The sequence below is a fragment of the Nannobrachium achirus genome (genome assembly GCF_963921795.1).
Source record: "Nannobrachium achirus genome assembly, chromosome: 18".
In the NCBI taxonomy this organism is placed as follows: domain Eukaryota; kingdom Metazoa; phylum Chordata; class Actinopteri; order Myctophiformes; family Myctophidae; genus Nannobrachium; species Nannobrachium achirus.
In genome coordinates, this window is record NC_137825.1 from 47,223,114 (window position 1) to 47,239,315 (window position 16,202).

A 16,202-nucleotide genomic window follows, 5' to 3' on the forward strand; every position below is an offset into this window, starting at 1 on the left:
CTAAGTTGGAATTTCCTTTAATTCAACTGTGAAAACATTATTCTCAACACTACAGCAGAATAATTTGAATACCAGTGGCAATACAGGCTTTTAGATTGGCGCTTTAGTGAATGCGTCGGCAGCAGTCCCATTTACAGAAATCATTCCAGATAAAAATTTACTATAATTTCCTCCAAGAGAAACTGGTCCAAAATAGAATCTCTGTACGTACAGGGCCATATGCTACAACTGATACCAGCCTGGCAGCATTTAAGCAAATGCATTGGTTTTTAAAGGGGAAGTGAAATCTTTGAAAACAATGCCATCATGGTGCTTTTTGATCTGGACTACAGCTTCTGAAAAGTGGGTCTGCTTCTTCAACTTCATACCAAACAGAAACACTTAACTCCATGCAGGTTTTAATGGTGGGAATGTGGTGGAAACTGACAGCCACAGATGAGGGGAGGAGGGGGATGAATAAGTTTGAGAAGAGATGAGATTGGAAATTACACCTGTGACACCCAACACTGGGCACACATACCTTTAATGCAATCAAACAGCAGTACTACAGGAAAACACACTGAAGTGTTTGAGAATGTTTTGCGTAATGATTAAAATACATTTACACACAAAAAGTCCCACTCCACCAGCCACATACTAAAGGCAATCTCAAATTTTAAACCAAGTAGTACATCCAAAGGAATTCCAACCACTTATCACAATTAACCCACAGTGCATTAAATCTATTTAGATATGTATAATATGCATGTCTGTATATATATATATATACCATGGGGAATTAAAGACTTTTGCTCTATTTGAACCATTTTTGAACAAGTCATAAATAAAATCAGTGGAAAACAACCCCCACCCCCCCAAAAAAGCTAAGTCCATACACATCTTGTTTTTTTCTCTTTACAAATAGATCCAACATAAACAGAAATCGTGTCAACTCTCGAATCGTTGCGAGAGGAGGAGAGAAGCAGTGGTGAGCTCTCTTAAGACCAGAAGCCAAGCTACCTCGGCTGGCCTGAAGGCCTTTAATAAGTGGAGGGGGGGAAAAATAAAACAAAGGAATCTTCATCATACAATTGTTTTTAAACACACACACGCACACACACAGGACAGACAAATCACTACATTGCGCATTTACAAGAAGATGACTATCAAATTGGGACGACTGTACACATTGTAGAGATAAGACCATATTTATGGAATCATTTTATATTTATTTATTTTCCCCCCCACCTTCACTTTTTGCCTCTTGTCTGTTTTTTTGTGTCACAATTCTTTTACAACCCCCCATTTTACACTTTCTCCAGCAGCAACACATAGGACAGGTTTTGGTAGTGGAGATGCTTGGGTTTACTTCGTGGAGAGGATGAGGGCCACAATGAGACCATAGAGACCCAGCACTTCAGCAAAGATCAAGATAAGAATCATGCCCACAAACAGCCTGGGCTGCTGAGCCGTGCCCCTTACGCCTGCGTCTCCCACGATGCCTATGGCGAAGCCTGCCGCCAGCCCACTCAAACCCACACTCAACCCTGCGCCCAGGTGGAGGAAACTCCTGCGAAACAAAAAACAAAAGGAAAGACTTGTTAAACTTCCGTCACAAGGATCAATAGTCATTAAACGTGGAAAATTGCACACATCCATTTTAGATGTGTGCAACGTATATAATGCGTAGCGTGACTGACATGAATTGCAAGATAAGAGGTGCAACACAATCATTACATACATAATCCAAATTCTCACATTTTCGTAGAAAACACTAGTGAAGGGGACTGCCCCATAGGTCGAACTCCCGTTGGGTCGAACACCGTCCGCAGGTTAGCTACTCACCAGCGTTGGCAGGTTAGCTACTCACCAGCGTTGGCAGGTTAGCTACTCACCAGTGTCGGCAGGTTAGCTAATCACCCGCATCACGGTTACTGAGGTTAGGTTTAGGCATAGTTTTACTGAGGTTAGAGTTAAGGTTAGGTTTTGGTGGTCGGACGGGTGTTCGACCTAAAGACATGTTTTACCCTGGGGAAAACCAAATTAGGAGCATACATTTTCAGGGTAAATTTGTTTTGTTTTATATGGAGGAGTTGTACATGTGTAGTTTCTAATAGAGGTTGGTCCATGTATTCTCATACTGTCTGGAATATTTCTCCATTCCCAATATTAAGAAAATGGCACTTTAAATAAATAAAAAGGAGAAAGGCAGAGGAATTTAGGTATTGGAGCAGTGAATACATCAGAATAGTCAGTACATATTACAAAATGACATTTAAAATGGGTTTGAATGACAGGTACATTGGCCCACATGGCCCATGGAGACTGGAGACAAATCAATTTAGATGTAATCATCATTGGACCATAAGGGCACATACTGCTTTCATTAAGTGAAATCACAAGCCACTTGATCCCACATAACTCCCTCAGGAATGACATTTGGATACAGTTCTGCTCTTAATGCCGTTTCATAGTGTTAAGTCTGTTTACACTTTTTTAGCTAGTCGCTTGGACGTTCTCCCCCACGCAGGTGCATGTTTACAGACATGTGCATGTCTGAGCAGCAAACCAACACACAGGAAGGCACAAGTGACAGGATTTCGGATAAGGAGGCAAAACTATTTACAAACTATTCAGATTTTGTTAATGTTACACTTTCACGTTAATATATTACGTTTGTAGTACTGGTGACAGGGGTGGTTGCTGGTTGGAAGGGTAAAGGGAACCGAACTCACTTGTAGAGGGTGATCTTATCTGAGATGCTGTTGGCGATCAGCACCGCTACTACCAAGCCGTAGATTGCTATGATACCCGCCATGACAACGGGGATGATGGACTTCATGATGAGTTCCGGCCTCATCACAGACATGGCGGCGATCCCCGTGCCGCTCTTGGCTGTGCCGTAGGCCGCTCCCAAGGCTGGAAGGTAAGCAGAAATGGATAATTGGTGAAAAAAAAAAAAAAAAGGGAAGTGCAGATAATAATAAACAATGACAGAAGCTACAACTACATGGGCAATGACAGGAAAGAACACAGTTCCCTTTGAAAAGCCAAGATGGTTCAAACGGGGATATTTTTGCCTTTTTTCAAAAGGGAAGCACAGTCACCACATTCTTCCCCATTAAATACTGTAACCATTCTAGCTAGTAGCTACACAGGTGATTCTACAAGATCTCCAGTCAGGGTTTGATGCTCCTCATTTCAATATGAAAAGTTAACCCCTTTTAGTCTCAATTAGGCAGAGTGTTCTCTTTATTTTTCAGTCTTAAATCAGAGGCAGACGGAAACTCAAGCTGTGCCAGCAGTGTTTTAAATCACTCCTGCTCCGAGTGAAACAGTCTCATTAGGTGCAGCACACAGAGGCAGAGTGTGACGTCACAAGTGATGCAGGACACCACATCTCTGGGACGGCAGCCATATCAGTACAGGATGGCAATCAGAGCCAGGAAAGGGGTATGCGTCATCGACAAGACTGGCTCACATGCAAAACGTCATTTCTGACAGTCACCACAGGCTGGCAGTTCTACATATTACATTTGGCGAATCCACATATCCAAAAATGTCAATGAAGGTCCCTAAAGTAACCAGAAACGCCAGACATTAACATAGTGAAGAGTATTAAACTCAGGCTGCCGTGTCCACGCTACAGAGGAAGAAGCAGTAGTTGGACTTCATATGCCATGTGCTAGGTGGACATGGTCTACTGAGCATTATGTTAACGTAAAAGAAGGGGAGGGAGAAGAGTGCTCCATCAGCAAGTCAGTGGCCAGCTTATGACGCTGGGGTAGCGGTAGCAGCACCTGCGTCACGTGCAGAACGATTCTAATTGGGGAACTAAAACCATGGCCCTCCCCCTACCAGTAATAGAACAAAAAGACACACTATCGCAATACTGGACAAGCTATTGGAGAAGCTTGTCATGAATCACAGCAGTTTTGACTGAGATTTCCCCGACGTCAGCTGCCAGCCTGGGCGTGTCAAGAAAGAAAAAAAGAGGGTCGAGGAAAGACTGCTCTGTCGCGTGTCCGCGAGCATACTTTGTTCCCTCACACAATGCAACATGACAGCTCATAGAAGGATACTGGCAAAAGCACTGCCTCGCTTCTATTGATCCACGACTGCTTGTGTGCACGTCTCCTGTAGCATTCACACAGCTCCTGCTCTTCCATCTTAGCCGCAGCACACTACTGTTAGCTACCACCGAGGAAACGCATCACTGCTTTTACAATTATTCCAAGCCCACATTTTTACATCTTCAATGAAAAGTGTGCAATCTTTGGAAAGCAGCATGCTGTGAAACAGCCCAACATATAACGCTTAAAACAAAAAGCCTCTGTTCTGGTTGAGTGACCAGAAAGCTTGCATTTCCTAATTTGTATACTTGCAATGAGGCGATTTATATAATAATTGTAACAGGCCTGGATAACGGCAGTGAAATTAAGGATCTTTGGCAATGTGGCAACAAATACACAAAAGAAAATGTGTTTCATTTGTTTGGTTACATCTGTCCATTTTAAATGAAGCAGAAGAAGAAAACTGCATCTCTACAATATATCACTCCAGCCATATGCTGTTCAAGCTTAATTTTTGCACACAGCCAAACAAATAGATATTTTTCCACCAAATACTGATCTGTCTATCTTAAATTAGAGATGTGCCGATTGATCAGTCAGTGATCTTTGTTTTGTAAGAAGAATCATTAAATATATAAATGCTGCTACAGTAACACAATAAATAGAATGTATGGATTTGACGCGGTGATTGGGAATATCGTTATCGGCAGATAACGATTCCAGTTGATCGGTGATCGGCCCCAAAAATCGCAATCGGAGCATCTATATTTTAAATGAAGCAGAAGATGAAAACTGCATTTCTACAATATATCACTCCAGCCATATGCTGCCGATCAAGCAAAACTTTTGCTAAGGAAAATGCCTTGTGTGCACAAAAAATATATGTTTTCCACCAAATACTTCTGACAGTCTACACCTCAAAAGAACCTGGTCTTTATATACACTACAGCTTGAAGCAGCCCGTCTCCTTTCCTGGTCACAATTCATTGTGCTAGTCAAGGTAATGCCTGTCAACCTCCAGCACTCTTCTGACAGATGGCTCAGTTCTAGAGGAGAAGGAGGCATCCCGGAGGATGTAGCAGGCCAATCCTCAAATGTACATATGGCAGCCAGCCACCTCCTCCCCAACTGCTACAGCCACCGGCACCTATTAATCAGAAGGACTGATGATGTATCAATATTACATCTTTACAGCTTTTTTGCAAAACTATATGAACCCAGAAATACAAGACAGGGAGCCATCCCATCTGCATAGTACATACATACCGTGTACATATGTACGTGTGAACTCTGTAAAATGCATCGGTATGAGCTGACCTTGCAGAACTGCAACTGTTTATAAGCCTTAAAAAAGGCTCACCTAGTCTGAAACAATGTATCCCGAGTCCAGACTATTCATACATCAAACAGGGTTTTGAAGCAAGACGACAACCCCATCTTATTTTATTGTTGTTTGGGACACGATCAACACAATCCTGAGTTATTTTCTGTGTTCAATCTGTTTTTTGAGATATTTAATTTTAGTATTTCAGCATGTACTAGTGATGTGTTTTGCATCATGCAAAACGCATCATTGATGATGCAAAATGCATCACTAGTCATGCTGAAATACTAAAATATCTAAAAACACAGATTGAACACAAAAAATAACTCAGGATTGTGTTGATCGTGTCCCAAACAACAATAAAATAAGATAGGGTTGTCCCAGAGGTGAAGTGGCCCTTTAACAACTGCAGTTGCAGAGCAATCCATAACATGTCTATGTCCACTCATTAGATAGGGAGTGGATGCCTGGATGGAGGGGGAGATGAAGGTGGATCAATATCATAGGGGTTTTACGCTGTACACTTTTAATCATTTGCCTGAAAAAACACCTTTTTGAGTGAACATATCATGAAGGAGCTTTAAAATTCCAGTCTACGGATACATTTTGTGAATACCCTTGTAATCCTACCACCTTTGACCGGCTAACAGGAAAACAACATTTATCTCATAATAGCTTCCTGTTTGCTCCCACTAGCATATTCCACTGACAAAATACCATTACCCTTTTCCATTTAGTTATCGCCATTCCTGTTGGTTAACGTTTGTTACCAACAGTAACGCCATCCTCTGCATCCCCCCCACTCCAACATCTCCACCCAGTGAGCGTGGCATCAGTGAGACAGCGAGTACATACGGGCTAGAGAAACGATTCCTCAAATGCAGCTGTGCTGTTCTGAAGATTAAAAGGTGTGATGGAGAAACTGCCACAACTGTGCAGCAGAGGAACCACCCCTGGCTTTAATCCTAATCTCCTATGCTAAGGTAAAGAGCTTTGACTCATTTTCCTACCATCATATGATCCCATACTCATTCGCTGTGAGAATGAATGCTGATGTGACGTCACAAACAAGACATCCCCCTAGCTTGCTAGGGATGATACAGCATGCACAACGCCCACACAGGACACCATGCTTGGTTAAATGTGAACTATGGGCCAATGGAACTAGTTTTCACACCACAAATGACAGTAAGTAAGGGACTAAAAGCCAAAAAGAATCCCAAGACTGACATTTATTTTCAGACCATGTCCCAATATGTGATTTTTGGAAAATTACACACGCAGTACACACTAATATTTGGAGTGTTTCCCTGAAGTTCTGAACTGCCTTCACTGAATGTGTGTGTGCCAATCCATGCTTCATTTTATAGAAGTATGAAGTTCTGTTGTGTTCTATTTCTAGTCTGGCCAATTCAAATACTCATATCTTGAAATTATAACTGCTTTTTAGTTTGGAGATCACTTGACTGGCATTTTGACGACTTTATCATTCACGCCGCGGCCATCGCTACACCTGACACCTCCCCCTTATTTATACATTTTTTTGCAGATCTGCACTGATTCCATAAATGGCCCCTATGGCCTATGGAATCCTCAAGACTGAAATCAGTCTCCAGGACTGAGAACTTTAACCCCTGGACTAAAGGGCTGTCCATACTGTCTCCAACCATCAGACTTTTTGTTGGAAAGGTCCGGGTCAACTACAAAATGACTTCACTCGCAACTTCTGAAAAGCATTACCCTGAATTTCTAAATGCTGCACTCCCAGATGTTGTGAACTTGTGACTCTCCGGCGAAAGGTTTGGAGGTCGGAGACAGTATGTACGGCCTTTTATTACTTCACAATGTTCTTCCATAGTAGCAGCTCTAATCTCCTGCGCCAGTGAATCAAGGAGGAAAAAGCGACAATATACATGGGCTGCTCTAAACGGTGCTGTGTCGTTGTTACGAGGTCCCGTTGTTCCGAGTCTGTGCCATTAGTCCAACTGTACCTAACCTCAGTAAAACCATAACTAAACCTAACCACCGTCAGAGTAATGAGATGTCAGACTTATGGGCAGTCCCCCTCTAAACAATTACAACTCTCTTTTCTAAGAGAAGACTATCGTGGGTGAAAATAAAATTCTAAAAAGGCCAAAGTCCAAAAAATTAAGTTTGAGCTCTCACTTCCCTTTTTCAGAAAGGTTATGGCAGGATTTGCTGCAGAACAAAGATCAACTTGAATTGCTAGGACTGTAGAAGTAGCCCAAAAGTTGTTATGCTGCTAAAGCCATTTTAAAACAAAAATAATGGCAGTAGTGATTCCTGACAGCAACACTTTCAGCAAATCCATCCTCAAAAGTACAATTGTAAGAATTATGGTTCCATCCTGTAGCAGTCTCCAAAACTACACCAGGTTTTAAACTGTCCACAACCCATGTGTGACCCCATGCAACAACAAGGTAAATCAGGCTATTTGTTTGGCTAATGTTGATGACGTCACGCAGCGCCACTATTGTACTAACTGTACCTACTGTCTGTCACCTGGAGGGAGAGCTGACGCAGTGAGAATGCAAAATGTTATAACAAATTAAAACTAGCAGTTGGCAGCTGTAAAAATGAAAGATTCCACAACTTCATGGCATATTTACCACTAAAAAGGTACGAGTTTTCAACAAACAAGCCGTCAAAGATTAGTATCCGGGGTCTCACTTTCCCCGCCCATGTTGTGGACTTTTTTTGCGGCTATGAGAACTTCTCCTCGTCTCCCCCCAAACACTAACGCGCGTGTGTTTGTTTGGGTGATGACAGAAAATAACCGTGCTTCAAGCTCACAACGCGTCGAGAACACAACGCGTTGTAAATCGTCTATTTTCTGTTCCGAAGTATACATTCACTACTAACTAGGCAGTCACTCTGTGACGAGGCTGATACGGTACTGCCCCCTTTACAAACTGTAGGGAGAAAGACCACATGACCTACTGTAACAATGATATTTTTTGTGGCGTGTCATAACATTGTGAGTTTGCACATGCTGCAGCATATTCATGAATCATTGGCATAGCAATTCCAACTTGTGCGTTTGTTTAACCTGAGGTGGATTTACCTACAGTATTTGAACAATGTCTTAAACTATTGAACTGCACCTTAAGGACAGTGTACCTGCTGCTTAAACTTCACCTCAGGGCAGCATGTTATTAATGTATAGTTAGACCTGATCCTAACGTTTCTAAAAGAAGATGTACACACAACACATGCATATGTTGCTAATGTTCTGAAAAACATAGTTGCTAGCATACGTGCTACTAATACGCTACACTATATAGATTAATTACCTAATGATGTTTTGACATCGAAATGTTATTAAAAAAGGCTTTGTCAGAGTTTGCTCCAGTTCCTTGCTTCACTGTTCACACCATCTATCTATGATCATAGTCGTTTTTATTTTTTTTTAAGCGACTTCGAGTATTTAAATGTATTTTTTCCCTCATCTCTCCTGTTCTGACTCTCCTCTCTTCTCACAGTACTACAATACGATGGGGCACGCACAAAGGAAATAAATCATTTCAACCACTTCTTTACCTGTAAACCTGTGATGACAATAAAGCTGATTAGACATTACATTTACACAATTAAAAGAAAATGTTGCAACTAGACTAGAGACAAACCTTTCAAGTATAGGCTAGGTGAGGTTTAGGCTCAAATCAGAGCCCGGAAAGAACCAGTAGTATTATGTTAACATTTCTATTAAAAAAATCAGGATTATAATTGTCCACAATTGTGTTGCTTGTACTGGCCGCACAAATTAAACATATAACTACAGAGCTTGACCTTTCTTGCCTGACAGGGGGGGAAATGGTAACAGCCTAATCAGAGCCATTACACTACCAATGAAAAGGCATCATTACTATCAAAGATAGCAATGTAAATACCGTACATTTCTACTTTATTATGTCATCCATGTCAAGACTGTCAAATAAAACCAACCAACTAAAAAAGAAAAAGCATCAGACCCACCATCAATCAACATAGCACAAACTCAAAAGATGGGATGTTCACTGCACTGTAGTAACAACCATTTATAGACTTGGGGATCAAGTTTAAACACTGGCAAGAGACCCATGATTAAGCTATGGCATCGACCATATGAACAGTTGCACAGTCTATAACAGTATAAGTCTATAATTGTACAAAGCAAAGAACCACGACACTATCCATGGCCATCATATTTTATACTCAAGTGTATATATTCCATATTCCAGTTTGTGATTATGATAGCATTCTAAATTGCTTAATAGCTGAGGTCTGATTCATCAAGTGGCTCTGTCAAGTCAACCCACCATCACATCCACACTCCTTCCGTGTCACTCACTGGGTATGAGGTCTGATTCATCAAGTGGCTCTGTCAAGTCAACCCACCATCACATCCATACTCCTTCCGTGTCACTCACTGGGTACAGGCAGACAGTCAGCGGCAAGGAGCATAACCCCCATCCATTCCCATGTTAGGGGAAAAAACAGGAAACAGTGTTTCGAAGATGACAGAAGTGTCAATTGAGTAGTGCTGATGCACGTCCACCAAGCTCGTATTCAACTCAGTTCAGCCCTGCGTAACTGTCACCCGGCAGTGATAGGCAATGGCGCCAACGTTTGGGACAAACCTAAACACCGGAAGAACGGCACTTTGACACTCATCAGCCGCTCAAGTGTCAAAGTTCAAAGAACGGCAGGAAATGTCGCTATAGGGTGTGCCAATTGTAGTCCTAGAGCGGCTGTATTTTGGGTCAAACACAGCCTTACACAGGTGTTCTGATTGGAGTAGACCATTAGTTCAATGCCAATCAAACAATGGAAACAAAAATATGGCCGCTCTAGGACTACAATTGTGTCACCGTTGGCACACCCAATCGGCAGCGTTATTCCGAGCTTGATATGTGACTGATCACACCGACTACCATTATTAGTTTCAGCCCTCCCATCCACTATCAGCTAATTCCCCAGCTGTCACTCCTTTATCATTGCAGATCACTCCTACTGCAACCTACTACTAGCCTGGTATAACCAGTCTAGATACTAATGCATCTAGCTAACTAACTGCAGTATCCAGTTCCCTCCTTGTTTTAACATGGGTGGATGATGGTATAGCTGCAGCTAGGCTAACTGCAACCCACAGGGCCACCACAGCACGAGCACACTGACTTTCTTACACTAACAAGACATGGGATTGCTCTAGCTTCCAGCCTGTAAAAAGCCTACAATATCTTGCCTTCCTTATGGAACCCTTTTCTTCCGGCTTCATCTTAACAGGGTCACTGACTGCCAAGCAAGGCAATAGGTTCCCTCATTATACCAAGTTTACTTGCCACAGAACTAAACTCTCCTTAAAAACCAAGTAATACATTGATGCAAACTAAAAATACATTAGCCTATAATTGCCAGCACCACTTTGTGTGTTTATGTGTGTGTGTGTGTGTGTGTGTGTGTGTGTGTGTGTGTGTGTGTGAGAAAGAAGCTGCAGACTGCATCAGGATCAACTTCCAAATTATCTACATGGGACACACAATGCTGCCATGTACTTTCTGAAACTAAAGCATCATACAGTATGTGCTCCATACGCTAGTACTCAAGAGATATGAATGGGTGGTAGTAAGGATACATTGGTGTAATTAATCTTGTATCCATTACTGTTCTATGGTGTCACAGAAAAGCCCCCTTTCCTCAGCTACCATACTGTAGCATAGAGCTGCCACCAGTGCCAAAATGCCAGTTTTGCTACATGACAGTTTGTCTAGTAGCTTGAGGCAAAATAAGCCTCAGCCACCCTCCTTGCATGCAACACATGCAGTGTTGATATACAGAGGAGAAGCAATTGCCACATCTGACATTAAACATTCCTGAACATCATGCAATGTCAGTCATTAGAACTAGCTAGATTAGGAGATAAAAAGGTTAAATAGGATATGAGCCAAATATAGTCCCTTCTTGCTAAAAGTGAAGGAAATCAGAAGGAAGTGTAGTAACAACCAAAGTAACATTAATTTCATTGGGTCACAATAGTCTGTTTTGCAGTTATTATTATTAATATATATATTTTAGTTACTTCCTGAGGACTGACTAATTGGTAATTGTGGTAAACCAGACATCGTAGTTGTAAATGTAATTCAAAGAAACATTAGCCACTTGGATCTTCCATGTCAGAAGTAGAGTCATGTGATGATCATGTGATCATGTGTCATTCCTTCTTTGCGCTATAAGGAAGTCTCCAGCTGACCTGAATGACTGTTAAATGATTAGTTCCATAAAGCAGCATTTAGTTCATGATATTAACCACTGATACGAATATGCAAATATGTTTGATCCACATGGGAAACCTAGGTACACACTTTTCTGCACACATTTCCGACAGGCGATGTGTGTCGATATCGGTTTGACTTCATCCATAAAACGAAGCACTTGGCCCCGTCGGAATATCCCGATGAGCATAATGTACAAAGAATATAATAATACATTTGCGAGTTGTCTCCTAACGGTACTCCAACCAGGTAAGCACTAAACAGCCGTGTCGCATCCTGCTATTCCTGCAGGAGAAAAAAACGGGTTTTGAGCTACGCAGCCCAGGTCCTAACACAGATGTAAACCCCATTCAGTGTAGACATAAGCATAACCCATTCATATGAATGGCTGATGACAGCATATTGCGAAACAACATATTTTCCACTGTTGAGACGGTCATCTTATTTCTTTATGATTAAGTTGGTACACCTTGCCGTTGTTAGCTTCCGTTGACGTTAGCTAGTTGTCTCTAGGGTTGTGGTGTAAGCTAGCAAACTCGCTTTTTGTCGGCAACATTGTCAATGAAAGCAGACAGACTAATGTGCTACTAGTGCATACACTAGCATTGAAAACATTAATTTGTCTGTGACAAAAAAGCAGGGGGCTTCCTTCCCAGCACGGACCCTGATAGAAGCATAACGAACTAGCATAGCTAGCTAGTTAGCAGCTGGCCTTTGCTACTACGCTGGTTTGGAAGAGACTATTACCACTGGGTTGACAAACGTACAAAGCAGCCCGTTGAGAATGACACACGAATGCAAACGGTTAGTTAGAGAAGCAAAGGAGCTCAACGTTTTAATTGACGGCCAAAACATTTGAAAGCGATTAAAAAAAAAGGGATAAACTGAATAATTACCGCTGAACACCATGGCCGCAGAGGCTCCCATCACTGCGAAGAACGGCGCGTATTCGGGGCTTTCGGACATTCTCACGCTATATTATCTATATCTATAAAAAATTAAATATTACAAAAGGACAGTTATTGCTGTTGAGTTGCCCTAAAAGCTACCGAAGGCCACTTGTAGTCTTGAGGTTTCAAACGAGCTTGACAGGGCAAACGTTAGAGCAACAGTGTGAACGCAGCCAGTCACGACTTGTGTGATAAATACCGACTGAAGGCAGCAAGCAGCACAAAATGGCGAGGCGGAAAATGTCACCTGACTTTCAGCCTGCTTTTTGTATATACCTCGCCGTACGACCGTGCCGCGCGCCAAGGAAAAAAAAAGCGTCGACCTACAAAAGCTCGAGGCCGGGCTCGCAGTAGAGGTGGGACGCTCGCGAACGAATCGAGTCTTGTGAACAGCTTTTTTGAAATGAATGAACGTTCCTTTCTAATGAACAGTGGTGGGAAAAGTACAAACATTCTAAAGTATCAATATTGCAATGTAGAAATACTCTGCCACAAGTAGAAGTTCGGAATTAAAATGTAGACTACTTGAGTAAAAGTACAAAAGAATTGGTATCAAAATGTACTTAAAGTACCAATAGTATACTCTATTCATTATGCAGAATGTCCAGTTTCACAGGTTTTCCAATGAATTAAATGTAGACAAATAATTTGAAAATAGCAGATCTACAAGCTCACAATGCGACGCATTGTGAGCTTGTAGATCGGCTATTTTCAAATGGCAGGTATTGTGGCCTAATAGTAACTAGAATGATCCATGTCTTTTGAACGGCTCTTTGAAAGGAACGGATCCCAGAGATCCGACTCACTTCAAAGAGCCATAAATCCCATCTCTACGCGGTTCTATCAGCGGAGGGCTTGTAGATCGGGTCTTTGGCGGCGCGCGACACGGTCTCACGACGGAGCGCAAATCAGCCATGACCGCGTTGGGCCAAACCATTCTCCGTGCTGTGTGCGGGGGTCCCGGGTCGCTCCGTGAATCATTTACCGCAGCGCGCAGTGCGCGTGTTAAACGAAAGCATTGCGGTAACAAATTTACACCGTTCTATCCGACACGCAAAAATCTTTTATCTCATCTCATTCGCCCATTCGTTTTCGTTTGAAGGTCATTCCTACTCATTTGGAATGCTCCGCTGCAGGCTTTCCCTTTGATATCGAAGGCTCCCTCCCTGAGGCGTCAATTGGGTATGGCAAGCTATGGCAGCTGTCATACCTTGGCTACAGGGGGGAAATAATAAAATGTACTGTAATCGTGCCTGTTGCTAAGGTATGAAAACGCGCGCGTGCAGGACACCAGTCATGTTGCCATACCATAGCTTTTTCTGAACTGACGCCACTGCTCCCTCCTTCAGCATCAGAGAGGATGAAATGAGGGGGCTGATTATAAAGGGTGTGGAATGTGGATGCAAATTTACTGCAATATAGTTAATCCCGCATATCATATTCGTGTTATCCAATAAGAAAAGGATATTATTATATTAATGCGAGGAATTTAAAACTTGCACAGTAAAAATCTAGGATGTATTGAGATTTTCCACATGATATCTCTCTGACTCTCCTGCCCAAATAATGAAATAGGCCTACTCAATGTTACCTATGTTGAAAAAGTATGTATTCTGGAACCTGAACAGTACCACAAAGTGGAGGGTATATAGTTTACAGTGAGCTGTGATATGCAGAAGTGATGTGGAACATGAGTGAGAGATTGCGAGGTTGCGTGTCCATGTGGCGGTGGGGGAGGGAGAAGAGAATCCCTCCAGCAAGCATGGAGAGAGAGAGAGAGAGAGAGAGAGAGAGAGAGAGAGAGAGAGAGAGAGAGAGATAGTGTGTGTGCTAAACACTGCATGAGAGTGACGGAGTGTGTGAGTCATAAAGAGGTTGTGCATGTGCGCAGCTCCCCTGCCTTTTCTTCCCCTCCAGGCAGGTGCACACATAGACATCAAAGGGGGTTGAGCCACCTGCCCTTTCATCGCCTAGGTAAAAAGTGCCCTCTCCAGACCATGAATGCAGAATTTTACTATGGTGAAAGAAGAAATGCAAACGCCCTCTTTCCGTGCCATACCTGAAGGCAGCGTTCAAGAGAATTGCCTCGTTCAAACTCTCCTGAACTTGAACTCAGCATCTTATGTTGAAAGAATTGCCCAGTCTGTGTAGAAATCCAATGCTATAAACCACATCTCCAGAATTGACTTGACAACGGTTAGTTCAGTGTGGTATCAAGCACCGAGAATAGCCGACCTCCCAGCTCACAACGCGTCGCAGCTTGGGGGTCGGTTATTTTCGATATTTTCACCAAAAGGCCCTTTTAGAAATGTCAGCCCCTGCCTCTCTAGCATTCTCTGCACGTCCCTGTTCCCCTCCCCATCTCCATCCTTCCATCCATCCGCCCCCTCTGCATCTTCTATTCAGTCAGTAGCAGCAGCAGCAATGCCATAAATGGACCCCTCCCCCCACCATGCCACTGTAAAACCCCATCACCCGTGATGTAATTTCTACACCACCATCACAGGCTTCCCTCCATGTACGTAGCCTACTGTACCGCGTAGGGCCTTATCCGTGACCGACAACATGCGACCGCCAATTCATGAGACTCAGCACTATGCGTCGGAAACAGACATTGTTTCTTGCATGTGAAATGAAATACGCAATTGGGGGGCATGCCATTTCATTTAATTTTCTTATTCTCTGCTGACCTCTTATATTGATCCTGGAATCTCATTACTCGGATCTCAAAGGGACATGATTTGGGTTGGGGGTGGCCTCTCCCATTATGGCCGGTGTGTTATGATGGCTTGTGTTGTCGTATACATAAGCTTCTGGCGTTTGCAACGGGCCCTGCTGTAACATGATACCCTGTGTATCCACTTAACTGTAAATACCCATTTGTTTTTCTAGACAGATGAACACAGGGATCAGACTGATGTCCTTCAGTGGTACCGTTTATCCCCTCCCATCACTCAGATTAAAGGGATTCCTTATCCGTTAAACTGCGTGATCATTGATGAGGGAATTGGGAGAATTCTTCACAAGGGCATGACTCAATCGAAGCACCATTCCGATACTGTATATACCTGCCAAGAGTATGGTCTTGGTTGTTTATGTGGGTGTCACTAGGCATGGTGGTTTGAATCGGACTGGAGGCTTTGGTATGGGGTTTGCACATTCTCCTGTTCATGTGGCTTTTCACTAGGGATGGGACGATATGAAAATGTCATATCACGATTATTGTGACCAAAGAAATCGCCATTTACGATATTATTGCGATAATCAAACTATCCCCAACATCCATTATCCTGGGGCGGAACATTTGCCACATTTGCGCTGTGAGCTTGTAGATCGGCTATTTTTTGGCAAAGAGATTTGGTGGAGAGTGAAAAAACACTGTATCAAGTACGTATATTATAAGTATGTGTATGTTTTACCAATAGAGGGTTTAAGTGGTACCGGATATGCAGCTCGGGCAAATAGAAGGTGAATTGATCCCAGTGCATGACGGAGGACGATTTTATCTCCACGATACGATTATCCTGAGTGTTTTTTATCACGATAAACGATAATATCGCTTATCGTCCCATCCCTAGTTTTCACCCACACCAAAAGATTTGCA

The 16,202-nt window shown here is 42.6% G+C and overlaps 1 protein-coding gene across 1 annotated transcript; it reads right to left on the reverse strand.

The window, feature by feature from the left end:
• Nucleotide 1: 1 nt before the first annotated feature.
• Nucleotides 2-12,807, reverse strand: atp6v0cb (ATPase H+ transporting V0 subunit cb). The gene is made up of 3 exons (XM_080748139.1): nt 12,545-12,807; nt 2,715-2,898; nt 2-1,549 (listed from the first exon to the last, which is right to left on the reverse strand). Exons 1-3 carry the CDS (start codon nt 12,612-12,614, stop codon nt 1,345-1,347), a joined length of 459 nt encoding a protein of 152 aa, XP_080604265.1. The 5' UTR covers nt 12,615-12,807; the 3' UTR covers nt 2-1,344.
• Nucleotides 12,808-16,202: the final 3,395 nt, after the last annotated feature.